General features: G+C 51.2%; 1 protein-coding gene across 3 annotated transcripts in view; it reads left to right on the top strand.

The window, feature by feature from the left end:
- Positions 1 to 25,626, top strand: part of ELMO3 (engulfment and cell motility 3) — a 254,101-nt gene that overhangs the window by 198,652 nt on the left and 29,823 nt on the right. For all 3 annotated transcript variants that reach the window (XM_086947764.1, XM_086947765.1, XM_086947766.1), the window contains 2 exons: positions 6,500 to 6,663; positions 10,232 to 10,344. In XM_086947764.1, coding sequence (XP_086803890.1) covers positions 6,500 to 6,663; positions 10,232 to 10,344 — 277 coding nt within the window. The remainder of the gene's footprint in view (positions 1 to 6,499; positions 6,664 to 10,231; positions 10,345 to 25,626) is intronic.

The raw sequence follows: 25,626 nt of genomic DNA on the forward strand, positions 1-25,626 counted from the left end.
ATGAAATGAAAACAATATTTAATAAAGCGCGCTGCTGCCAAGCGGCTTCCTGGCGCTGGGGGACCTGGGTCAGAACTCACGGAGGGGGACACAGGGGACCTAAGAAGGGAAAGCCAAAGAAAAAAGAAAAGTTTTTAAGGCTTTACGGAAGTGGCTAAAAATAGGAATGGAGCGAAGATGAAGTGGGAGACTATTCCAGAACTGGGGGGCCAAGACGGAAAGACGAGTGCCCCCGGATCTGGATTTGCGGAAGCGGGGAATGTGAAGAAGGGAGAGAGAGGAAGAGCGGAGAGTGCGACTGGGAACATAGGAAGAAATGAGGGAAGTGATGTAGGCAGGGGCAGAGCGGGAGTGGGCGCGAAAGGCAAAGCAAGCAAGTTTGAAAAGGGATCTGAAGCGGATGGGGAGCCAGTGAAGGGATTTCAAAGCCGGGGTAATGTGAGAGGATTTGGGGAGGGAGAGAATGAGACGGGCAGCCTGGTTTTGAATGGCCTGTAAACGTCGGGATTCGTGGGAGGGGATACCCACGTACAGGCCATTGCCATAGTCGAGGCGTGAGATGACTAAAGCCAAGACTATGGTTTTAAGCGCGTCGATGGTGAAAAAGCGAGATATTTTCCGAATAAGACGGAGGGAGAGGAAACATGAAGACACAACAGAGCTGATCTGGCTGTGCATGGTTAAGTCAGAGCTGACTTTAATGCCAAGGGTGCGAACAGAGGAAGAGGGCGTGGGGGGGGCCAAAAGAGGGGGGCCAATGTGCAGGGGACCAAGGGTTAGAAGGGCCACCCGTGAGGACAAGTTCCGTCTTATCGGGGTTGAGCTTAAGATGGTTGGCGCTCATCCACTCCGAGATAAAGATAAGGGTGGAACTGAACTTGGGAATAGAATCAGGAGAAGAAGAGGTCTGTTCGTCTATCCATACTTGGACGACTGGCTTCTAAAAGGACCATCCTGCACCTTTGATAAAAAAAAACACCTTTGATAAAATGACCATCCCCTCGACAAGTAAGGAGCGACTTCCAAGTCTGTCTGCAGCAGTTACACGACCTGGGCCTTCATGTCAACATGGAGAAGTCCGTGCAGCAGCCCACCCAGATGATCCGCTACCTAGGATCTGTTCTGGATACAAACACAGGAAAAGCGTTTCCTTCGGAGGAGAGACTTTCTTCGATGCAGCAGAAATGCCGGAATTCTGCTCCAGATGGGGCATCCAACAGTCCGGCAAGTGGCATCCCTGCTGGGATCAATGGCTTCCTGCATATTTCTCATCCCCAATGCCCGGCTGAGAATGCGACTGTTGCAGCAAGATCTAGAAGACAAGTGGGATCAAGCAACGGGTCGCTGGGAAGATCGGAACATGCTCTCCCAAGCAGCAAGATCCTCCATCAAGTTGTGGACTCGGCCTCAGAATCTGTTGGTGGGAGTTCCTTTTCACCAGCCTCTTCCAGTGCAATCGTTGGTGACGGACGAATCTCTGCAAGGATGGGGGCGCACATGGGGTGCCTTCAGATGTAGGGACGGTGGTCCACAAAGGAACAATCCTACCACATCAACATGTTGGAGCTACGAGCAGTCCACCTTGCTCTGAAAGCTTTTCTACCTGCGATCGAGTCCAGCCTTGGTCCTGATCCAGACAGACAACACGACCACCATGTTTTATCTAAACAAGCAGGGTGGTACACGATCACGCCTTCTCTACCTGGAGTCTCAGGCGATCTGGCTACTGGCCCAAAACCTCTCAGTGGTGGCAGTGCACCTTCCAGGAGAGCAAAATATCAAGACAGATGTGCTCAGCCGGTACTTCGAAGATCAGCTAGACTGGGTGCTACACGACGAGGTGGTGGCAGACCTTTTCCATCGATGGGGTCGTCCATCAATAGATTTGTTTGCAGACGACAAAAACAAAAAATGCCACGCATTCGCGTCCAGATTCCACCGTCCAGGGACAAGGGGGAATGCGCTTTTGATGGATTGGTCAAGGACATTTGCCTACGCCTTTCCTCCACTGCCTCTAATCCCGAAGGTGGTGTCCAAGCTCATCAGATCCAACATGAAGATGATTCTGATAGCTCCAGACTGGCCGTGGCAGTGGTGGTACCCGGACCTTCTTCAGATGTCGGGGCTTTCACACAGGAGACTGCCTTGCAGACCGGACCTACTGACCAAGATGGGCGGGAGGATTCTTCATCCCAACCTTCCCTCGCTGAACTTGGCAGCATGGCTCCTGAGGTCCTGCAATACGGACACTTAAAACTGCCACAAGATTGCATGTACATTTTAAAAGAGGCTAAAAGACCCTCCACAAGAGCGTCATATGCGTTCAAGTGGAAGAGGTTCTTCCTTTGGTGTGTAGAACATCACTTTGATCATACGAAGGGACAGAAGGATGTTATTCTTCCTTACCTTCTGTATCTAGCTAAATCAGGGTTAAAGTATTCTTCAATCAGGGTTCATTTGTCAGCCATTACGGCATACAGAAAGTCACACAGCCAACCTTCCTTTTTCCAAATGCAGGTGGTCAAGGACTTCTTACAGGGGTTGAAGAAGGTTTATCCCCCTGTTCGAAACCCTTCTCCACCATGGGAGTTGAACCTGGTGCTATCCAAATTAATGGGCACCCCTTTTGAGCCCATTCGCAAGGCCTCTTTACAGCACCTGTCTTGGAAGGCCGCTTTTCTGGTAGCGATAACATAAGCGCGCAGAGTAAGTGAAATCCAAGTGCTGTGTACAAAAGAGCTCTACACTGTCTTTCACCATAACAGAGCTGTCTTAAGGACTCACCCTTCTTTTCTACCTAAGGTTGTGTCTGATTTTCATATTAATCAGTCCATTTTACTACCATCCTTTTTTCCAAACCCGGCGACCCCTGCGGACAGGTCGCTGCATTCCTTGGACCTCAGAAGGGTGCTTAAATTCTTTCTGGAGGGTACCAAGGGCATAAGAAAAATGGATCAGTTATTCTTCAGTTATGGCGCCATGAGGACAGGCTTCCCAGCCTCTAAGAGATCTATTTCCAGAGGGATCGTGTCCTGCATAAAATTGGCTTATCAGCTAGCTAAAGGGCCCTTGCTGTTGTCGCCTAAAGCGCACTCCACTAGGGGGAAAGTGGCCACAGTGGCTTTCTTGCATGATGTTCCAATGTCAGAAATTTGCAAGGCTGCAACCTGGAGATCGGTTCATACCTTTACAAGGCATTACTGCCTAGAATCCGACTCCAGGGCTGATTCTCAAGTGGGCCAAGCTTCCTTGAGAAATCTGTTCGGATAGCAGTCTATCTGTCCAGGCTTAGTTTTCTAAGCTTATTGGTTGATTTACTGTTATGCTCCTTTGCCGCTCACCGGCACATTACGTTCGGGAGACCTGAGCATACGGGTCTTAAAACTCGCATAACCGGTCCTTCACAAGTTTTGTTTCTCTTGTAACATGCACAGCGTATTGACGCTTATTTTTCATATGTTCTTTTTATTTTTCAGTCACAGTGACTAAGATCCCTCTTACATTGATAGTTGAACGCATAGTTGATTACAGAATCCAACATATTACTATTACTCACTTGCATGGTTCACTATAAGCTAGACATTAATCAACAGGATTACACCTTATTTTATTTAAGTTCTTAGATGGGATTCATGCTGCACTCTTTATGGGAGATTGCATGGTATATACAGACGTTAATGGAATGCCATATTTGAATGAATTTATACATTGATTGTTGATCTTTGCATTGTTTCTACAAATCCTCATGTACTTGTTTGATTTACAGAACCCAATCCCTGATGAAGTCTATTTAATAGCCAAAATGCATTGGATAATACTTTGGGGATAGAAATGGATTTATTCGTTTTCTTTTGAAGCATTCTGAAACCATGAATACAGGTTTATACCTAATGGAATGAAATATTAAAGATATCTGGAGAACAGAAAAGATATTGTTTGGAAATTGCTTATTAAAAATCAACAACCCGATCAAGGGATCACACTGTGACTAGGGGACGTTACCCAATTAAGGGGCACGCAATTTGTTCCTCTCCCACTATAACACTGTAACTCCCTAGTAACTCTTTGGAGAGACCTTTGCTCATAGGTATTTTCCCAACTTTGTGCACCAGCAGGAGTATTTTTAGAACGTGGAAGGTGGTTGTTTCCCCCTCGTATGATGTGACTCGAGGCGGTGCAACATTTAAAGCATATTGAATTAAAAGCATGAAAGGTTTGCTTAGATGAAGGTACCTCCTTACTATACAGTGCTTCTGGACCATGAGTAAGGGGTTATGGAGGCACCTGCTACATGATAGAGACACCTGCTAGATGGCAGCCCTGAGGAAGGTGCATTATGTGCAACAGAAACCCCATTTCCTTCTCATTGATCCTTTTAAAGGGGACACTGCTAAGACAATACCTAAAGGGAGTGACTGAAATTGTAGTATAGGAGGTAGGTCATGTCCCAATCACAGTCAATGAGGACAAGTATTTTTTCAAGATGGACTCAGTGTGAATTGATGGACTCTATTACTGCTGATACAATAACCTTCTTAGCACAGTGCGTGGACCAGTAATTAATGTGTGGTTTCTATTTACAACTTCACATTTTACTCAAAGTATTTTATATCTAAATTGTATACAAAGGGGCGGTGGAAGCACTTTGATTACATCTTGAAGAGAGAATTCATGCTTTTTTCCAAGATTTCCAGTGTTAAAGTTCATTTAGATTTTCTAGTATTTGCAGTTTTGTTGGATTACATACATTTCTAAGCAGGTTCAGCCAACATGTATATTGGTAGCATCTTTGTACCAACAAGCTTTTTCAAAGCATTAGTATATTAATCTTAGGTTTCATTGAAGGGCGTAATTGCTATTAGCTACTAACTCTGGCTCAGTTAAGTCCATAGTAATCTTATATGATTACATATCAACATGTGTCCAAATGAGTTTTACTATCACGTTTTGTGTGCTTTAAAACAGAAGATCTGAAATGAGACACTGTCTGTTGCTAATATCAGCTAGAAATGTTGTTAGCCCAGCAAGTGTTTAGACCGGCTTGGTCTGTGCCAGGATTTGTGCCACCGTTGGAAGCGTGTCATGTTGGCTGCTTCTTCCACTAGTGAGGGTCTCCCATTTGATGCTTTTAAAGGCCATCTGGCACCCTTCTCTCAGTGACCCCTAGGTATTTGCCTAGAAAGCCCTGCCTTACATCTGATCCTGCTTAACTATCACCTCCAGGTTGCTGCAAATGACAGCAACAAACTTCCAAAACCTCGCACTCCTTCAGGAATATTCACCTTGTCCATCTTAACAAGGTTCAGAGACGTTCTCTGTAATTTCTTTCCCACACTCATGATTAAATCCCGAGACGAAGGTGCTCTTGCTGAGACTAATTCTGGGGTGTCATTATATGAAACTCGCTTTCAATGCGTTAACACATTACCAAGATTATTATCTCAGTTACCACTTTTGAAGTTATGGCCATTGTGGACATCAGTCCAACCAACACACCAGCAAATAGAGTACGAGTACGTGTTGGGCAGGATTGCATCTGTCCCCCATTTAGTCAGTTTGTGCTCTCCTTCAGGGCTCAGTCTGCTGCACAAGATGAAAACGTCATTAATACAGGTGAGGTAGCATGCTGTGTGAGTGGTTGTCAGGAACATCAACTTGGATATCCCGATCCACAATTCATTAGGGTTCTGCATGATGAGCTCCTTGTGCCACCCTCAGTGTTTTTCTTTAGGCTTTCCACCAGAATTCAGGAGCCTACAACCGCACCAGGCTTCTGAGTAAAGACAGTAGCCCATGTTTGAATGTAGGAGCTAAACACGGGCAAACCTCAACATCTCTACAACAAGTCCCTTAGTTACTCTGTGCTAGCTTTCCATCCATCATTTTGCAGTGAGTTTCCACAAGTGCTTTCAGGTACCCGTTTCAGGTGCAAACCAGACCATAGACTCTTATGTCCAGCACAGTCCATCTTCACACAGTAGTGGTTCCCTGTCTACAACTCAGTCAATATTCATCCCACAAACGACATCCATCTATCAGCATGCTTAGCCCAGTCGGGGCAAAGTACACTGTGAAAATATTAATGATGGGGTTTTACACTTTGTGCCCTTTTTGAAGACAGTTCACTGTTAAGGTACTTTCTATCCTCTCTGGATTGCTCTACAAAACCTTGCTTTTAATGTTCCATATTTGATGAAAGGGGAGGATGGTCCACAGTATTTAACTACCATTTATAAACAGTTAATCCCCAATTGACTGATGATGCTCTGTAAAATGTATGTCGTTGTTTACCTATATATTTTGGTAAATCCATGAGAAACAGAAAGCATCATATCTTTTTGAAATTAATGTATATCTCTGCATCTAAGACATAATCTTACATCCCTTGAAACCCCCCTCCACCCAACCATACAATGAGTCTTAAAGCAAAGGCAGAAAATACCGCAGCAGATTGATGTAATTAGACACATCTCATTGCTCTACTCTCTTTTATTATCAGGTAATGCAAGTGGTACGAGAACAAATCACCAGGACTCTTTCCTCCAAGCCAACTTCGATGGAGCTCCTCCGAACTAAAGTCTCTGCTCTGAAATACAGTGAAATTCTGAAACTGAGGCAGACCGAAAGAATGCACCAAGAAGAGACCCTGGCAAAGCCTATACTGTGAGTGTAGGTGAAATGTGGGAAACTGATCCAATTGTGGGGCAATTGGGTGTGAGAGGAGAGAGGGGCCAGGTTAGAAGGAAGATAAGGGCATGTTTCTGTAAGACGAGAGCTGGAAAAGGTTGTGAGGGGAAAGAGGGCTGTGGACTGTCAGACGATAGAGTTAGGTAAAGGCAAGTCCCAGGGCTGTGAGCAGAGAGTGGGGAAGGGCAAATGAGGTAAGAAAGGGGCAAGTGGCTTTGCAATGGGCCAGGTGGTGTGAAAAGCGAGAGGGCCCAAGGAGAGAGAAGCAATGCCTTTGTTAGAGAGAAGGGGTCAGGTGCTGTAAGGGTGTTGTAAGAACTATTAGTGTGAAACGGGGAAATGACCAGCAGCTTTGAGATGAGAGAAGGGCTGTAGCTTTGAGGAAGTGCTGGGGGTTGTTAAAAGAGGAAGGGGTCAGGAACTGTGAGCGTATAGCGGGACCTGTGACCGTGAAAGGATGCATAGGGGCTGTGAGAGCAGAGAGGAGCACTTGCTTTGAGAAGAGAAAGAGATCTAGAACTATGAGACGGGAGGGCAGGGGGTCTAGGGGGTCTGTTACTGGAGAGCGGTTTATGGGTTGTGAGAGGCGTTACAGACTTGGGGCAATGAGAAAAGTGAGCGGCCTGGGGCTTTGGAACAAGATATGGGCTAGGGCCTGTGCACGAAGAGTGAGGCTAGTGACTTTGAGAAGAGAGGGTTGCAATGAGCTGTGAGGGAATGGAGGAATCCATGGCTGTGAGAGGAGAGTAGACCTGTGAAATTGGAGATCCAGAGGCTTTCAGAGCGGAGGGGGACTAGCGGTTGCGAGAGGAGAGAGAGTCAAGGAACTTTGACAGCACAGATGATCCTTAGCTATAAGAGAATTTTGGAGGTTCAGGCTGTGTGACAGGAGAGAGGAGTCCGGTCTCAGAAGGTATACAAGTCATGCTTTTAGAGCATGTAGGAGCCAGAGGCTATGAGAATAGAATTGGTTGAGACAGAAGAGAGGGCCAGTGGACATAAGCTGTGAGAGGAGTGCTGGACAAAGGAATGTGAACGGAAAGATTGCTTGGAGCTCTGACAGAGAAGATAGGCTAGGTGCTCTGTAACAGTTGTTTGTCTCTACATTGAGATCAAGAAATTCGACCTACAAATATATTACAGCCACTAAATTGTTGAGGTAAGTATATATTATTGTTAACTCCACATCTACTTGACTTGATGATGCAGTGGTCGTCGATGTAGTGGATGCAGTATTTTGTCATGCGTTATAGGACCCAGGGGCTGTGAGAATATGTGAGACAGTGTCTGTGCAAGGATAAGTTGGCCTGAGTTGATGAGAGGTGACTGGGTGCTAGAGCTCAGAGAGAAGAAAGGGAGTAGGAGTTGTTAGAGGATGGAGAGGCAAGAGACTGAGAGGAAAAAGGCTGTAAGTAGGTCTCTGAAACAATAGATGATCCAGGGGCTGTGAGTGGATGGAGGAGCCTGGTGATGTGTGAAAAAAGGAATCTCTGGGTTGTGAGACGTTACTGGAGGCTTGAGCTGTGAGAAGATAGAGTGGCATAAGCTGTAGCATTCCTGAGAATGTTTAGGGTGGTGGCTAGGATTGTGAGGGGATGGACTAGAGGGGACTGTGAGAAAATGGCTGATGTTGGGAAATGAGAGAGGGACCAGTGACCATGGACAGGCAGTGTGGTCAGATCTCATGAGTGGTTAGAGGGGCCAAAGGCAGTTAGAGGAGAGATCAGTGCCAAGGGCTGAGAGAGGACTGAAGGAGGTGTGGTGCTGAGGGAATAGAGGGGCCAATTACTTTGAGAGAAAGGGCACATGATCTGTGAGTGGTGAGAGAGGGGTGTGGCTATGAGATTATAAAGTAGACCAATGCTGTGATAAGAGAGGGAAACCACAGCATGTGAGTGGAGAAAGGGGCTTTGAGAGGAGAGATGGCCCATGGTGTGTGAGGATAAAATGGCCTTGGTTGCCTGAGGAGATGTGAGTCAAGAGCTGTGAGAGGCCAGTGATTGGGATGGGACACAGGAGCCAGGGTTTACAGAAGGGTAGATGCGTCTGCTGTGGTTGCGTGAAATACAATGCCTGGTCTACAATTCGAAAATCCCAAACCAGTACTTGTATAGCGCACAAATCACCCCCGAAGGGGTATCTCGGCGCTGGGGGCCGATGGGAAGATTAAGCAAGCTATTGCCCAGAGTCGCATGGTGCTGGGCAGACCCCTGCCTCCAGAGCTGGGGATCGAACCGTGATCCCCAGCGTCCAGCGTCAGTCGCCCTGGCCGCGCCGCCACACCTCTCACCTCTACAAGAGCCCGGAGAGGCCTGGGACTGGTGAAAATACAAAGTGCCTTGATTCTGCAGGAGGATAGATGGAACCTGCAATTTAATGTGTTGGTGTGCCTTTGAACTCCGATATGATTGTTGGGCAGTAGCTTTTGTAAGCATATAGGAGATAAATGAATGGAACAGTTATTTGTCAACAGTTAGACGAGATTGAGGTGGGCAGAGGTTTTGTGAGAAACTACAGTGAGCCTGGGATAAAAGAGAAGACAAATGTGTTGCCATAGTAGACTAAAATTCGTGCCCTAGCATAGAAATGGTAAGTATATCAAAGCACTGAAGCATACATGGATGCGGATGAGTATAAAGCGAATGGCGGAGTGCTCCCACAAGTATTTACTGCACACAGGGGTTCGAGACAGGACACAGGGTCTCAGGTAATGTGAAATGTTGGAACTGGTGTTCTCTAAGATGATTGCTGGACAAGGGAAAATGAGACAATGGAGCAATGTTTGAGGCTTGTTGAAGGACAGGCAACACTATAGGGACTCAAGGAAGAGCAGGACTTAAGGTTGTGGAAGTTAAAGGGATCATGGAATAGAGTATAAATGCGATCTTGCTGACCTTGAGAAGATGGGGTACTTTTTTTGATGGGTCCAGTGGACCCTAAAAGGATCAAGAGGGCCAAATGGAGATATTATTGACTGTAGCAAAGAATGGGTCACTCCAAAGGGTAGAGCATTTGAGGTGACTGAGAATGGGTTACTTCTGGGAATATTTCATAAAAAGGAGCTACTTGGAAGATGTTTAAAGGAAAGGAGACCGAGAATCCCTTAGAATAAAGGAGCCTAGGGAAATCTCATGAGATACAATAGCGGGAAATGGGGTCTCATAAATAGTAACATTTCACTGGAGAGTCCCCCATTATAGAAGGAGTTGAGACTGTTAGAGGCCAGAAGGACTGAGCTGCTAGAGTAGACCTGACATGTTTGAGAGAACATGGGGAACCGGGTAGTTAAGGAAGTCCTAAGTCCTTTAATTGGTGAGTTGGCTGTGAGGATGTGAGGCGATAGAGAAACATGAATTCTGACAATGTAAGTTTGTGGAGGTTTCAATTTTACGTTTTTTTGGCTTTCTGAAAGAGTGAATGTAGGCTGCAGCAGCAGTTTGCAGAGATATACATGAGCCTTGAGGACTTTTGTGCAGTGGACAATAGTGAGGAATGAATGCAGTAGTCTCAGCTAATTAACCCAAATGTCTGATATCTTATTTAGAGAGCTGAAGGAAAAACTCAAACCTGAACTTCTAGAGTTAATCAAACAACAGCGGTTAAACAGACTATGTGACGGTACACTCTTCCGCAAGATCAGCAGCCGGCGTCGCCAAGGTATGTGAACACTCAGCAGGCCTACTGCAAATGGTCCTCTTTTCCAAGAGTGTATTGCCTTGTTTTTTTTGATAAACAAATTTTATTTCAGTTTACAAAAGGAAAGCACCAGCCAATCCGCACCGTATTTCAAAAACTGAGGATTACGATCACAATTTCTCGTTACCCAATCTACAGACATTGATAAAGTAAAAATGAGATGGAAACAGTCAAACCCCCAATGATTAGACCCCCCCCCCCCCCAACCTCTTCCCCAAATTCTGCTGTATTTCTTGGGGCAACCACTTTCTCCTGTGTGACGCTCCAGTCCGCCAACGCCCCACAGTTGGGGGTTCAGGGCATTTCCTGGAGGCCGCAATGTCTCTTTTAGCTACCACCATAGCTGTAGTGAAGAACAGTTTTTCATTGCGTGACCCGTCCAGCCCATCAGTGATGCCGAGGATCGTGTGCTTAGGGTCGTGTGGAACCCCCCCCTAGAACCTCAGAGAGTTCTAATTCAATGCCCTTCCAAAATCCCGCCAGGAGGGGACAGGCCCTAACCATGTGGAGTAAGTCAGTGGGGTCATGGCCACACCTGGTACAGTGTGAGGACGGACTAAGCCCCGCGCGATGAAGGCGTACAGGGGTGAGATATGCCGCATGTAAATAATAGAGCTGCACCAGCGCAGCCTAGCGGAGGCGGTGACCGTTCTAGGGGCCATAAGGGCATCCCGACAGTCTTCTTCCTCCAAGGGGCCCACCCAGTCCTCCCATTGCGTCCGCAGTCGGTCCAAGGCAGTCGGGGTGTGGTTAATCAGTGTACGGTAAATGTGGGTAATGTCACCCTTTCCCAGGTTCCCAAACATAATCTGGGCTTCAGGCGGGCTATGATCAGGCAACCGCATACCTGTTGTGAATGTAGGGCATGCCGTAGCTGGAGGTAGCGAATGAATTGAGAGTGGTGCAGCGAGTACCTGGTTTGGAGATCTTTGAAGGAGGGCATATGATCTCCCACCCAAACATCCACCAGCTGCGTGATACCTATGAAGTCCCAAGCTTCAAAGCCCGGTCACTTCCCTGAGCCAGGTCCCGTGCCACAGGGGTGTACAGTGGGTCATTGTGTGTGTCCAGTTGGTATGCCGCAGTGCTGCCTGCCAGGCCAGTAACACCGAGCGCGTCACCTCCGGAAGACGGGAATGAAACGGGGTCCCATATAGAAAGGATTGGAATCTGGCGAGCCCAGCTCCCCCAGTTCGAATCTGTAGGCCGGATCGGACCACCCCGTTGAACCAGTCATGTATCGAAAGAAGTCGTGTGGCTAAATAGTATAGATAAGAGTGAGTCATCCCCAATCCCCCGTCGAACGAGGGGATCCTGAAAATACTGAGCGCTAGCCTGGACCTACCCTTCCCCCATAGGAATTTGCTGGCTAAGCTGTCAAGTTCACAGAACCAGGCCATGGGAAAGCACATGGGGTGTTCTGAAGCATGTAAAGAAAGCGGGAAGCACCATCATCTTAAAAAGGGCCACCCTCTCCATGGGGTCGAGGGGCAACGACCGCCACTGCTGGAGATCCGCCGTAGCCCGCTTTACCAGTGGAGTGACATTGAGGACCCAGCTGTGCTCAGGCTGCAAGGTCACCCAGATCCCCAGGTATTTGAATGATTGACGACATAGAGGTATTTCGGACTGCCAGTCAAAGCATTCCCGGGAGAGATGAAGGGGAACCAGGACCGATTTGTTGGGTTTCACACGGAGGCCTGAGGCCCGTTCGAAGGACTGCAAGATACGAAGACAATGGAGGCCAGATCGGGAAGGATCTGCCATGTAGATGAGGACGTCGTCCGCGTAGAGGGCGATTTTATCCGGTTCTGCGCTGGGCCACTCCCATCCCCGCATCCGATCGGAAGACCGCATCAAGGACACCAAGGGTTCCATCACTAAGGCAAAAAGCAGGGGGTAAAGGGGACAACCCTGCCTCGTCCCTCTACAGACCGAGAAGGGCTCTGACAGGACTCCGTTTACTAGAACACGAGCCCTCGGGAGGGTGTACAGAACCTTGACCATGGCCGGGCAGCGGGGACCAAGTCCCATCATGTCAAGAACATTTTGAAGGAAGCCCCAGTCCACCGAGTCGAAGGCCTTCTCAAAGTCTACCAGGAGAAGCGCAAGGTATGGGGTGAGGAGGTGGCAATGGGCCAAGGCGGAGTGCAGTCTACAAAGACAGTGTCGGGTACCGCGATAGGGCATAAACCCACATTGATCGGGCGGGGTGAACCAACATAGACAAATGGGGTTTGAGTCGCTGGGCAAGGAGGGTGGCGAACAGTTTGACCTCAGTGTTGATGAGGGAGATGGGGCGGTAATCTGCGCACTGTGGTGAGGGGGGCTGGGATTTTGGAAGGACTAAAATGGTGGCTATGTCCGTCTCCAGAGGGAAGGAGCCTTTCTCCACAGCTTCGTGAAACAGTGCGTCTAGGTGGGTGATGAGAACATCCCGGTAGTGGGCATAGTATTCTTGAGGGAGGCCATCTGGACCCGGTGTCTTGCCAGATGAAACAAGAGCGATTGCGTCTCCAATTTCCTCACGGGAAATGGGGCGGTCCAGATCGGCTTGAACAGTGGCATCTACAAGCGGAAGGCGGCCATCCTCCACTTCCATCAGGTCTGTAAGGGACAGGGTTGGGGCTCATGCCTCGTATAGCCTGCGGTAGTAGGCGGCCAAGGCCTGTGCCATTACCAGCGGGGCACGGCACAGTGACCAGTCTGGTGCCGCTATTTCAGTGATTATACGGTTCGCCCCTGGATACGTAGCCAGGTGGTGAAGGAGCGAGCCATTCTTGTTGCCCGATTCATATACTCTGGCCACGGAGGAGCGACAAAGGAGTTTGGCCGCGTCCAGCGACAGCTGCTTGATCTCCGACTGGAGCCGGGTCAGAAGTCTTGTGTCATAAGCATCTGGTGATCGGGCCAAGGCACGTTCGAGGCGCAGGGCCTGCGCCTCCCGCGAGGTAATCTGTTCCAGTTGCGTTTGTCGTTGAAGCTTGAGTTGGCCCTTGGCGACCCCTCTAATCGTGGCCTTGCCCGCCTCCCATAGGGTGCCTGAGGAGGATACGGAGCCCTCGTTAGAGAGAAAGTACTGTTTTAGCTCATGTTTCACCACCTTCCTGAAATCTTTGTCTTGAAGAAAACAGGCGTTTAACCTCCATGTTTGCCGGACAGAGGCGGGGGGACCTGCACGGACCATCACTGGCGAGAGGTCAGAGATACCTCTCGGAAGAAGCGAGACGTCCTGAATCAGAAGACAGTCCGTCGAAGGAACGAAGATGGCGTCAATGCGTGCCTGTGTTTGGTGTGCCGCTGAGGTGTGTGTGAATTGTTTAGAGCAGAGGTCTTCAAACTTTTTGATGTCGAGACCCCCTTCTCAAAAGTTTATAGGTGTAAGGACCCCCTCCTGATGAAAAATTCTAGCACTCACTCTGTACCTTTAAATACATCGATGCCCATTGAGTCTGGGTGATGAGAGCAGAGTCGCACAGTGTGCTCAATTTGGCAAATGAGGATTAGAAGTAGAACCCTGAAGTCTTGATGCCCTTGTCTGCAAATAGATACCTACATGAATATCTCGCTAAAACCAACAAAGGCAAACGTCACCCAAAAAAGGCCTTGCCGGATCAGCTATGCAAAAAGTGCTTCAACTACTTTTTAATAGCCACGCACTCCTTTATTTAGCACCTGCTGTGCTTTCCTGAGGCAAATGTCAATAATTTGTGTGTGCAATCCTGTCCTGTTTGTAAGTGCTTCCAATACTAGTAGATAGAACAATCGTGGTGCAGGTACATAAAAATGTGTCCAGGAACACACAGCTCTTTTGTAAATGGAGAAGCTAGGATTACATGCAGGCCAAGTTGCACAGAAGGCGCCATTACTAGAAGACGGCTACTTCCCCATATGATTCCGAACTTCTTTACAGGAAAAATACAAAGCAAATACCGTCAGCTGCAATTGATGATTACCACTAGAATAAAACAATGCGTATTACAGAAAAAGGAAACTCACTCCCTGCAAAAATCCACTGTGGTAGGTAAAATTACCACTGACTGTAAGCACATTTCCATTGCCAATATCCACCATCGAAAAAGATATGCCAGAAAATGAAGGAATGTACCACTCAAACTAAGAACAGTTGTGAAGCAGTTTCCTAACAGGTAAAAGCGACTAAAAGCTTCAAAAATAAGAAATGTAAGTTGCACAGACGAATAAACACTCATCTAATGTGTTCAATTCAATTTTCAAATCAGAGAGAACGGCCCCCTCCAAACCCCAAGCCCCGCTCGCATCTTCCTTTGTGGACACAGTACATTAACAGGCGTGCTGGGCTCAATTAAGTACTTGACCCCCCACAGCAAGACCCATCCTCCTTCATCAGCTGGTGAGGAGTGTGCACAATAAGTTTGCTTCCCAGAGCAGCGCCCAGTGAGAGGCTCTGTCTGGGACAACCGCCTCGAGCTGATGCCATTCAACAATCCTTGCGTGCAGACAATAAGGCTGGGCAATGCGCGACCCCCTACCCATGACTCCACGGCCCCCCTGGGGGTCGCGCCCCACAGATTGAAGACCGCTGGTTTAGAGTGAGGGTGCCATAGTTGCCAGGTGTCGCATAAACCCAGTAATGCGGACCAGGACCTCAGCTGCTTGGCTTATGCAATTCTACCAGGGGATGGGGGGCCTGTTGTGTCGAGGTCAGGTGATGAGACCGCGTTAAAGTCGCCTCCAAGGAATGTGGGGCTGAGACACCAGGAGATCAACAGACTTAGCTAGGATCGCCGTCAGACTCGAGGGGGGAGAATAAAGGGACACCAGGTTAAGCGGGTTGCTGTTTAGTGTGCCACTGAGGGCCACAAGAGTACCCTGGGCATCACCATAGGAAGGGAGCATCTCACCAGGATCTCCACCCCTCGGGAACCCCTTGTAAACCCGAGTGCCACGCTCTATCATAGCCGTACCGCGTTAAGAAGGGGCAGCGATTACCCAGCAGGTGGGTTTCTTGTAAGAGTAAGATATCTGCCCCTAGGCGCTGCGCATATCTGAGGACAGCAATGCGTTTAAAGCAGTCCAGGAGGCCATTAACGTTCCAGGATATGATGTGCTGGGGGGCGTTTATTAATGGTGTGTCAGACATGGTGCTTGTGTTGACAGTGGGACTACAAGTCTGAAAGGGAGGTCCGGTCTGTCTGTCTTATCAGGTGTACGTCAGGGTGCTTCATGAATGCTGGTGTGGTAGAACTAGAAAACAAAAAACACAAAACTGAGGAAAAAACTCGGGACAACGGTCCCACCCACCCCCCACCCTACACTTCAGGAACGGAAGCATCTGTCGCCCTAACAACAAACCAGAGAGTGAACAAACAAACTAAAACGATTGGGAATGGGAAAGCGTGAAGGACCCCTCCTCATTTCAGGATGCGCTTAAACGAGTCCATCAGGATGGAAAGGAATATGGTAAGATCAGGCACACCCTCTGGCCGGGGAGCCAAGCCAGGCAGGCAGAGGCGAGTTCAAGCAGGGTCTTTCAAGAGCATTGGGCTGCATGAGAGGTCTGTGTCTGGGAGAACATGCAAAGAGGGTCGGGCGAAGCACCTCATGAGCCAAATGATCGGATGATCCAGAGTGTCTCCCAGTTGAAGGTTCATCAGAGAGCAGTATCGGTTGAAGGGGGCGGCCCGGCGGGGAGTCTGAGCGGGTCCGCCTCTGTCCACGGTGCCTATGGGAGTGGTGACGTTGAGGCCGGGGAGCGGGGGGGTGAGATGCGAGCAGGTCCGCCTCCAGCCACCCCCTGGTGCGGAGGTCGGTCAACAGTGTGCAATGAGCGTTCCTCCGCCGCCCAGGTCCAGGCTTCTGTTGGGTTGTCAAAGAACAAGGTCTTGTTGGCGAATAACACTCGCAGGCGTGCCGGGAAGAGGATCCGGTATTGGATATTGAGCACCCTCAGCTTTTGTGTAACTTCGTCGAAGGAGCGGCTCTGGACCTCGTGGATGTAGTCCTGGGAAAATCGTGATAGTGCAGGAGCCGCTCTGTTTGCGGGCCTCTGACAGGATGGCGTCCCGGTCTTTGAAGTTAAGGACCTGCATTATGAGTGGTCGGGGACGCACCTGGAGGAGGCTTAGGGGCCAGGGACTGATGGGCCCGCTCAATCGTGAACCAAAGAGAGTGAGAGCCCTCAGGGACCCATGATGTGAGCCATTTCTCCAGAAAGTCCGTCGTGCGGTCCTGCTCCGTTCCCTCCGTGAAGCCCACCAGGCGAAGATTATTGCGTCGAGACCTGTTCTCTGCATCCTCTGCCAGGTGGTGCAGCTCCTGAGTGAGAGATTGAAGGCGGGTCACCTGCCCCTTCAGTTGCTGTACGTCGTCTTCCACGGTGGAGATACGGGTTTCAGTTTCCTTGATCCGGGCGTTGGCGTTACGGAGATCTTGCCGGATCAGAGTCATGTCCACTCGCACCTCCACGATCTTGCCCTCCACCGAGGTTTGTGAAGCGTGGATGGGTTGCAGGACAGTGGACAACTCCGCTGAGGGCGGTGGCTCCTGTTCCGCGGTTTCCCCTGATGCGCCTGCCTCCAAGGTGGTGAAACGGTCCATTTTGGATTGGGTGCCGGGAGCCTTTGCCGACCTGTCCATCCTGCCCATGGTGGCACCCCGAGGAGCTGCAGCGCCCTGGTACCCTGTAGGTGGATCCCGCAGTGGGGGGAACCCGCGAGCCCCTATGGGTGGCCCAAACTCAAGCAGGTGGGACAACCAACGCAAGGCACAATTAGGGCCAGATCGCCGCCTCCCAATGTGTGCGGCCGACTCCGCTGTCCTGGAGTGGGTCCTCAGGGAGGAGGGGGGGATGGTGGGATGACTAGAGGCCAGGCCCCTGAGCCGCAGGAAGGGGCCCCGCTGGTCAAGGCCGCAGCCCTCACAACTCAGGCAACAAGTCGCCCCGCTTCTGGAGTCAAGATTCCTGGGTCCGGTGGCGTGGGGAAGGAGGCCGCCGCCCAAGACCGGTGCCCAGCACCCCAAATGCGGACCAACGAGCCCTCCCAAACAGCCAAACAAACAGGTGCTGCTTGGTGCGTGCAGCCGAAAGACCCAACAGCAGGTCCCCAATTGTTGATGCGGACTTGGGGGAGGAAATCAGGATGTAGCAGTAGGATAGGGAGGGCCCTTCACCACGCATGCTCCAACACAGTCTCCTGGGCGAGGACCGCCCACCCTTGGCCACCAAGGCGGTAGAGGATCCGCCGTGGGCTCTCTCCACCGCTCGGTCCCGCGGCCAATATGGAGTACCGGGCCAACCTCAACCCAGGGGTCGCTGCACGTCCCAAAGCGCGGTATCGGGGCCTGCCAGCTCGGAAGGGAATTTGGTTCCAACGGCGTATCCCCAGGGGGGAGAACCAGCCGGGCAACGAGGGAGCACGCTCAGGGCCGGCTCCCCCGGACAGTGGCTTCCTGTGCGCGCGGTGGGCCCCCAATTAACTGTCCCTGGACCCCACCACCGCCAGGACTCACCCATTGAAGTGCACGTCTCTCCCTAGGTCCGCAGACACCAGCGGCCCCCCACCTCGTCTCAAGGCCCACTGCCAAATTCTGCGGCTCCTGCCGCCCGAAATGGCGGCCGATCTCTTGGTCACTCAGCCGGAGGGGCCGAGACACTGGTAGGCTCAATAGCCTCAGGCGTCACTTGCAGCACCGCTTGTCGCAGCACGGCTCCGGACCTCCAGGGATCGCGCTAGTGCGCATGGGGGGGCGTTGGCGGGGGCGACAGCGTCCGTCTCCTCTACCCGGGCTGGGGCCAAAGGGCCAGTGCGGGCAGACGTGCCCCCAGAATACAGCAGCGGTGGATGACCCAGGACCAAGGGAGGGGCCCGAGGAGAAGGCTAAAGGACCACTTGCGGTCCGCCACCTAAAGTTGTGGCTGAAACCCCCGGGGAGCCGTCAGATCTCCACACACGGCGTGGAATTGCTCTTTAGATGGTCACCGCTGCCCAAAATGGCGGCTGTGGCATTCCCGACACCCTGCTAGGTCCTGGGAAGGGAAGTACAGCAGGGGGTAGGGCCTCCCCAACTACGGGGTCCCACCAGATGCGTTGGGAGGGCAGGAGGAGGGGGAGGAGGCGGGGGAAGAGAAGCCGTGCCAGCCAGTGCTCGCCCCCCCGTGCCTGCTGCCCGATCGGCCGAATCCTTGCCCCGGACCCAGGCACAGCTGCACCCCCGCTCCTCACCTCCAAGCAGGTCCTCTGTGTGCTCACTGCAGGCCTCTCACCAGATGGAGGCACAAGGCGTCTGCGGCCTTAGTCTAGGCCTTGAGGGCAACAGGGATGGCCCAGTCACCTCCAGGCCTCTCTCACGGGCTCCGCAGGGTCACTGCTCACAGCAGGCCTCTCACCAGATGGCGGCCATAGGCGTCTGCGGTGTTAGTCTAGGCCTCGGGGGCAGCAGGAATGGTCCAGTCACCTCCGGGCCTCCCTCACGAGCCCTGCAGGGTCACTACTCATGGCCGGTGGGTCGAAGGAAACCCCGCAGCACCGCCACTACAGAGCAGGGGAGCAGGTCCGTCCCCCCCTTGAAGCGGCAGGCGAGCCCTAGAGTAGAGCGCAGCAGATCACCAGGGGGAGAGGTACTGCTTCAGTCCTCCACTGCCTGACTGACGGCTGATGCCGTCTAGGTCACTCCGGATCTCAGCACGCTGACAGATGATCTCCCGGCCGCCCAAGAACACCACAGACCGGGTTATTCAGGCGTCGCAAGGGGGAACCGGCTTACACAACCAGCCTGTGCAGCGCCAAACGCAGTAGGAGCTTTCATACCCCAGGCAAGGCCAGCCAGGATCACAGGGCCGGTGAAGGTTTGGGGGTCTGTCCAGCGGCCGCTGCCATCTTGGGGATGACGGGCGGCGGGTTCGGGAAACCAGGGCAGCCCGCACAGCCCGTATATCTCCTCAAGGCCTCTCAGAAGAAGCCCCAGGCAGCAAGGTACCAGATGTGGGGTTTCAGGGGATCCTGATGACGACGGATGGCAGAGTGGATGACCGAGAGGTCCGGAGCACACCTAATGTGGGACCGCCATCTTGACGTTCTTGGCAACCCCCCCCTGTTCTTTAGTTTATTAATCGAAGTTATTACAGTAACAAGGGCCGAAATGCAATACAAAAAAGAAACCACATTGAAATTATGGTAACATAACCATAAATCATTGAGATCACGTGGGAATGGTAGCCAGAATTCCTTCGCCAACAACTCTTCAGCAGCTGTAGCCTCAAAGTCTTACTAGTTTGTTTCTGCAAGACCATGGGTTCCCAGTTGAAGGGTGAATTCAACATCATCTGCTCCACTGGCAGTCCATCACTTCGGATAAATGGGTTTTGCAGATCATTCCCAGGGGTTACTCCCACCCCTCCCAATCTTTCTCTCCCCTTTACTGCAATCTCACGAAGGGCTGACGGGGAATCATCTTATCTTGCTCCAAGAGAAAATTGCAGCTCTCATGGCCAAGGGGGTTATAGAAAGGGTTCTGATATCAGAAGTAGGGAGTGGTTGCTTTTGCTGCTACTTTCTGATAGCCAAAAAGAACAAAGGTCTTCATCGTATTCTAGACCTCTGAACCGTCAATCTCTCCCTCCAAAAGGAGAAATTGAAGATGCTTACTTTGGCTCAGGTCTTGTCTGCCCTAGACCAAGGAGAAAGGGTGGTAGCGTTGGACTTGCAGGATACATATTTTCACATCCCCATCCTGCCTGCCCACAGGCGTTACCTGCAGTTCAGGGTAGGCCACAAGCACTTTCAGTGCTCTGTAATTTCCTTTTGCCTTACCAATGCCCCTCGGTGTTCATCAAGGTGATGGCAGTGGTCACGGTGTATCTGAGGAGGTTGGGGGTTTCAGTCTTCCCCCACCTAGACTACTGGCTGTTAAAGGCGCCCTCACCCCAGACTGTCATCTCTCACCTCCGTTGGCTAAAATGTGTAGAATATTGTACAGATATGTCTATCAATCCTCTTTCTGCTTCTCTTTCTGACATTCTTCTCTTTATTTTTACCTTTGCTTAGCAAGGCTCTGCTCTGGGTACTCTAAAGGGTTATCTTTCTTCTCTGTCCACTTTTTGCGGGCTCCCTGCCAAACCCTCTTCAAGGCCCCTACTGTAAATAGGTTCCTGAAAATAATGATAATAAATAATAATACTCTGATTTATATAGCACGGCTAATCACCCGTGAGGGTTTCTAGGCGCTGTTCCTAGGCAAGGAGAGAATAAGTGATTTGCCCTGAATCACAGGTTGTTGAGACGACGCTAAGCCTCAAACCTGCATTCTCCTGAGGGCTTACAGGCCCATTCCACCAGGGGGAAAGCTGCGACCATGGATTTGGCTCGTGGTGTCCAGTGTTGGAAATCTGCCAGGCAGCAACATGGGCGTCCCTGCACACGTTTGCCATGCACAACAGCCTCGACAGACAGGTCTGCAGGGACGGATCTTTCACCTGTTCTATCCTGCAGGACTTCTTAGTTTAGTCATTTTGGCCGCAGCCCACCTCCTGGATGCAATGGTTTGGGTATCTATTCAAAGGTATAGATTCTGCAGCTAGAAGTCTCTATCAGATGATCAAGTTTTTTACCTTTGGTAACACATTATCTCTTAGAGACAATATCTAGCTACAGATTCCTTACGGACACATCTATGCCTCCCCGCTCTGCTGACACATTTATTGCTGGCTGACTTCTGAAGAAGAGCTCAGTTTCTATGTATCTAGACATCCAGTGCCTAAGAATCTTGATCTGATAGAGACATCTAGCTGCAGATTCCTTAACTTAGAATATCTTCCCAGGCGTCAGACTGGATCCGGAGAATCTTTTTTCCCCAGCAATACCTCTGCACGCCAGGAGGCGGCGTTGCCCGGCTCCATCCTGACGTCGTCCACGGAAGTGACATCAATGGAGCTATATAAGCCCCTCCTGGCATTCTGTCGTCAGTTTTCTTCTTTTTCGCGTCCTAACGCGGATCCAGGAAAGTGATACTTTTGGCATGTTTTTCTTATCTTCAGGCCTTCTTGACGTTCTTTTTGCATCAAGGAACAGTGTGTTTGATGCCTGCGGGCTTCAAGCTGTGCCGGTCCTGCTTGCAACAGATGTCAGCGACGGACCCTCACAACATCTGTTTGTGGTGCTTGGGCGAGCACCATGACTCAATGGAGTGCGACGCATGCCGCCAGCTGCGGCTGAAATCGCTGCAGGAACGCCGCATGAAGCTGCTGTCTGCCCGGATGTCCCGAACGGACCCCTCACGACACCGGTCTCCTTCTCCACCGGAGATGTCCACGCGGTGCCAGTCCTCACAGGAGAATATTTCTGTTCGAGGCAGATCCCGGCACCGTCACCGTCATTCGCCTACCTCAGGTAAGCACAAACAGAAGTCGCGGAAGTCGTCGATTTCGCGTTGACATCATGTCAGGGCCCGCGGCTTCCGGTCTTTGCTGGACTCTGTCCCCCAGGAGTCGGACCCTGCTTATCCCCCGTTTCCGTGTGCTGGGGCAACTCGACCTCAGATGGTGGACTACTGCAGGGCCCTGCAGTCCTTTCTTACTTTGCCCCGGCGCACCTTGTGGGCCCCACAGGGGGGGTAGGAACTCAGGTGGGGACTCCGCCAGCAGGTTTACCCTCAGCTCCGACCGAGTGCCCTGACTCCAACTCAGGAGTCGCCGCAATGTTGGGGCCTGGCCCGGAGGGGCATCCCACGACGTGTAGCCTTTCCACTGTGCCATTGCACTGCCTTCCGGGGCTCCCTGCAGCGTCGCTGAAGGTGGCTGCGGCGGAGATGCACGACAAGGCTGCAGCGCACTCTCTCCCTGCAGGTTTGTACCTCTAGGGATGTTGAGTCGACGCTGCACCGACTCCAGCCAGTCGAGGCCTTTTCGGAGGTCGCCGATGCCGGCTCGACTCGGACGGTCGAGGCCTTTTCGGAGGTCGCCGACACTTGCTCCACTCAGCCAGTCGAGGCCTTTTTGGAGGTCGCTGACGCCGGTAACATCTCCGGCTTTATTGGTGGAGGATGTGGTTCCAGTGGATTCCACCCCCCCCTCCCCCCGAGTCATGTCAACGCTCTCCGGTGCGGGCGCCAGTGAGGCATTGCCCAACTCATTCTTTTTCTGAGCCTCAGTTAGGTGGCCGGATTAGCTTGCCTCCGTCACCTACTGATGACTTGCTGTCACCGCCTCGTGGGGCCACGGAGGCTAATGGGACGTTTGTCCCTGCTGTTTGCCGGGCTGCAGACATTTTGAGGATGCAGCCACCCAAAGTCTCTAGACCTTCGGAGCCTTTGCTAGATCTCCTCCACCAGGGCGCGGGGAACATGAAGCCATTGTTGCCATTTGCTGAGTTATTATTTGACCTCCTTCTCGGGACGTGGGCAAGGCCCTCTTCGGGGGACCCTGTGGAGAGTGCTGTGGTACATCGCCATCGCCTGGCTCCTGATGACCCCGCCTGTTTGACCCTCCATCCAGGGGCTGCAGGACTTGTGATTCAGGCAGCTCTCTCTACCACTCCTGTTCCATTGCATCCTCCCACTCGGGAGTCTCGGTGGTTGGAGTCATGTGGCCGCGATGTGTTTGCATCCGCCAGCTCAGGACTCCGGTCCCTAAACACGTTGTGTGTGTTTGCTCGGGCTACATTTGGCCTTTGGGACTCTATCGAGCAGCTCCTCCCCTCCTTGTCGGAGAGCTCTCGTGCTGATCTGGCCTGCCTAATCCATGATGGCCATGATATGGCGCAATTTTCAATTCGGTCTGCCATGGACACTACTGACTCTGTGGGTCGGGCTATGGCCAGGTCGGTTGCCATGCGTGGTTGCGCTATCGCGTTTTCCCAGAGCATGTGCAGGAGCTGCTTAGGGATCTACCATTTGATGGGGTCACTCATTTTTACGCCCATCAGGCGCCTACTGTCTATGTTTTGATTGTCTTCCCAGGTTTTAATCCACGTGGAGGATTTTTGGTTTCATGACGGTGCCGTCACTTTCTTTTCTGTTACCCGTCATGGGTTACAGATGTTCTGGGTTGTGTGGCTGTTCAGCCGTGTTATTTCCTTATTCTGGTACAGCTGGTTATGCTATGTTTGCCTTTCTTTTGAGCCTCTATTACGAGCGTATCTCAAGGGGGACCCTTCTTTTGTAGGGTTGTGCCTTACCCTATGTGGGGTATTTGTTGGCTGTTATATGTCCACCCTTCCTTACCCAGGAAGTTTTGCAGCACGTTCATTCTTCCTACTGTTGTAGGATGTCTCCTCTGGTGAGGTCCATGGGTTGGTTTCTCTCCGGGGGTTACAGTTGGTTGTCTAGGGTTGATCCATAGTACATCCCCGCCTCAGTAGGGGCGTCCTTCCCAGCTGTTTCATTGGGGTTTTGTGACTCCTGTCCTATCCTGGCATGTTCTTGCAGCCTCGCTGTGCCCGTCTTTCCTGTCTACAGGTGGACATGTGCCCCTGGGGGGCAGGTCCCTCTGTGCCTTTCCAGAACAGTCTTTTCTATATTCTGTGAATACTTGCCGTATTGGTGCACACAGGTTGTGCTCTACGTCTTTTCTTGTGGCTCATGCACTGTCGAGGTTCTTGTCTAGAGCAAGGGGAGTTCCCCCCGGCTCAGTCTCGGCTGTATGTTGCCTTCTACCCCACTTCTCTAGCAAGGTCTCCGGTCCCTTGCTTCTTGCAGGACAGGGATTCCGGTTTGTCCGCTCCTGCCCAGTGCATATTTCTTAGTTCTTTAAGGAGTGGCTCTTGTATATGACTTTCTGCCACTGGGTCTGTGATACACCCCAGCAGTTCCTCGGGGTATGGGTTCTTACTCACATTTATAGCTCTGGTGATGGGCTCCCACCAGCTGTTTTTCTGGGTGTGAGTTCTTACTCCCATTCTGGCACAGTTGCTTCTTTAGGTAGCATTACTGTGCATGCATTCTTCTCGACATTCTCCTTGTTGGTAGATGGTGTCGGTCTATGGAGGTGTATGCTTTACTGGCAGTATTGTGGTCTATGTTTCCCCCTGCCTCACGGGAGGCTAGGTTTCTTCTCCCTCAGGGTACTGTTGCTTTTTCTGTGTTCTGTGACTGTTATGCTGCACAGTGGTACGGTTTGAGAGACTCCCCTGTTTAGGGTTTCGTCACTTCCTGTATGTGTGGCAGCACTCCTGTCTCTTTGTGTATCTGTCGTAAGTTGTACACGCCACAGGTGTGCTCGCATACTAGGTTCTATTTTTGCCCTAGTATTAGGCCTTCTTGCTCACTCTCTCCTTCGGGATAGAGTCCTCTATATGTTCCTGGCTTGCAGGTTACCCCCTCACTGTGGTACCTTTGGTACGTTTGGTTGCATGCCTACCTTGTATGCTTTTGTTCAATGGTGACTCTTCTGTCTCTGTTGGCACTAGCCTCTGGGTTCGGCCCTACCACTGGTGTTTCATGTGCTAGGGGGTACACAATTGATGTGTGTTTTTTCTACACACAAGGGTCTCCTGTTGCGGCTCCTGTTCTTAACTGGACAGTCTTTGGACTGTCCCCTGTTTCCATTTTGACATCCACTGTGGTGTGTTGTTTTGCCCCTTTGGGGCTTTGTTCCTCATGGATCATAGGGACTGGTGCTGGTTGGCACTGACCTTTCTAGTTCTGTATTTCCTTTCGCCTGTGTCTGGACGAAGGAGGTTTCACACCGTCACTTGATGGATTTTGGTGTCTTTGCCGTCCCTTGTCCATATTCCTTACAGAGTTTTCCTGGGTCTCCTGTCAGTTGCCCTAGCATTGCGGTTCCTACCGTGTTTCGTCAGCCTCTTTAATTAATTAATGTTTGAGCTTGTAAACCGCACTGCTACCCGTAGGTTTCCTGGCGCTGTATAACGCTGGTGAACCCGTCCTGGCTTTCCCTGTGGGATTAACCCTGCTGGGAGTCCCCATGGTGGAGCGAGGCATCCCTGGCGTTGATGGGGCCGTTGTGGAGATTTGGCAAGCTAATGCCCAGAGTTGCCGAGTGGGACCCCTGATTAGAGTAGGCACCGAAGCGAGAATTATCGAGTCCGCTGACCCAAGTCCACGACCCTGCCGCGTCGGGAAGTGAACCCTGGTCCCGGCTGACTTCTGCTCCCGGGTCTGCCGCCTCTAACCAGTGAGCCACACCACTCCATATATATTCTCCTGGAACTTGGTGGTTGTTTCGCAGACCCTCCTCATACGGGGTATGGCTTTGGTACCTATTCTAAGTTAACGAATCTGCGGCTAGATGTCTCTTTCAGCTGGAAG

Source organism: Lissotriton vulgaris, chromosome 12 (genome assembly GCF_964263255.1).
Source record: "Lissotriton vulgaris chromosome 12, aLisVul1.2, whole genome shotgun sequence".
NCBI classification, from domain to species: domain Eukaryota; kingdom Metazoa; phylum Chordata; class Amphibia; order Caudata; family Salamandridae; genus Lissotriton; species Lissotriton vulgaris.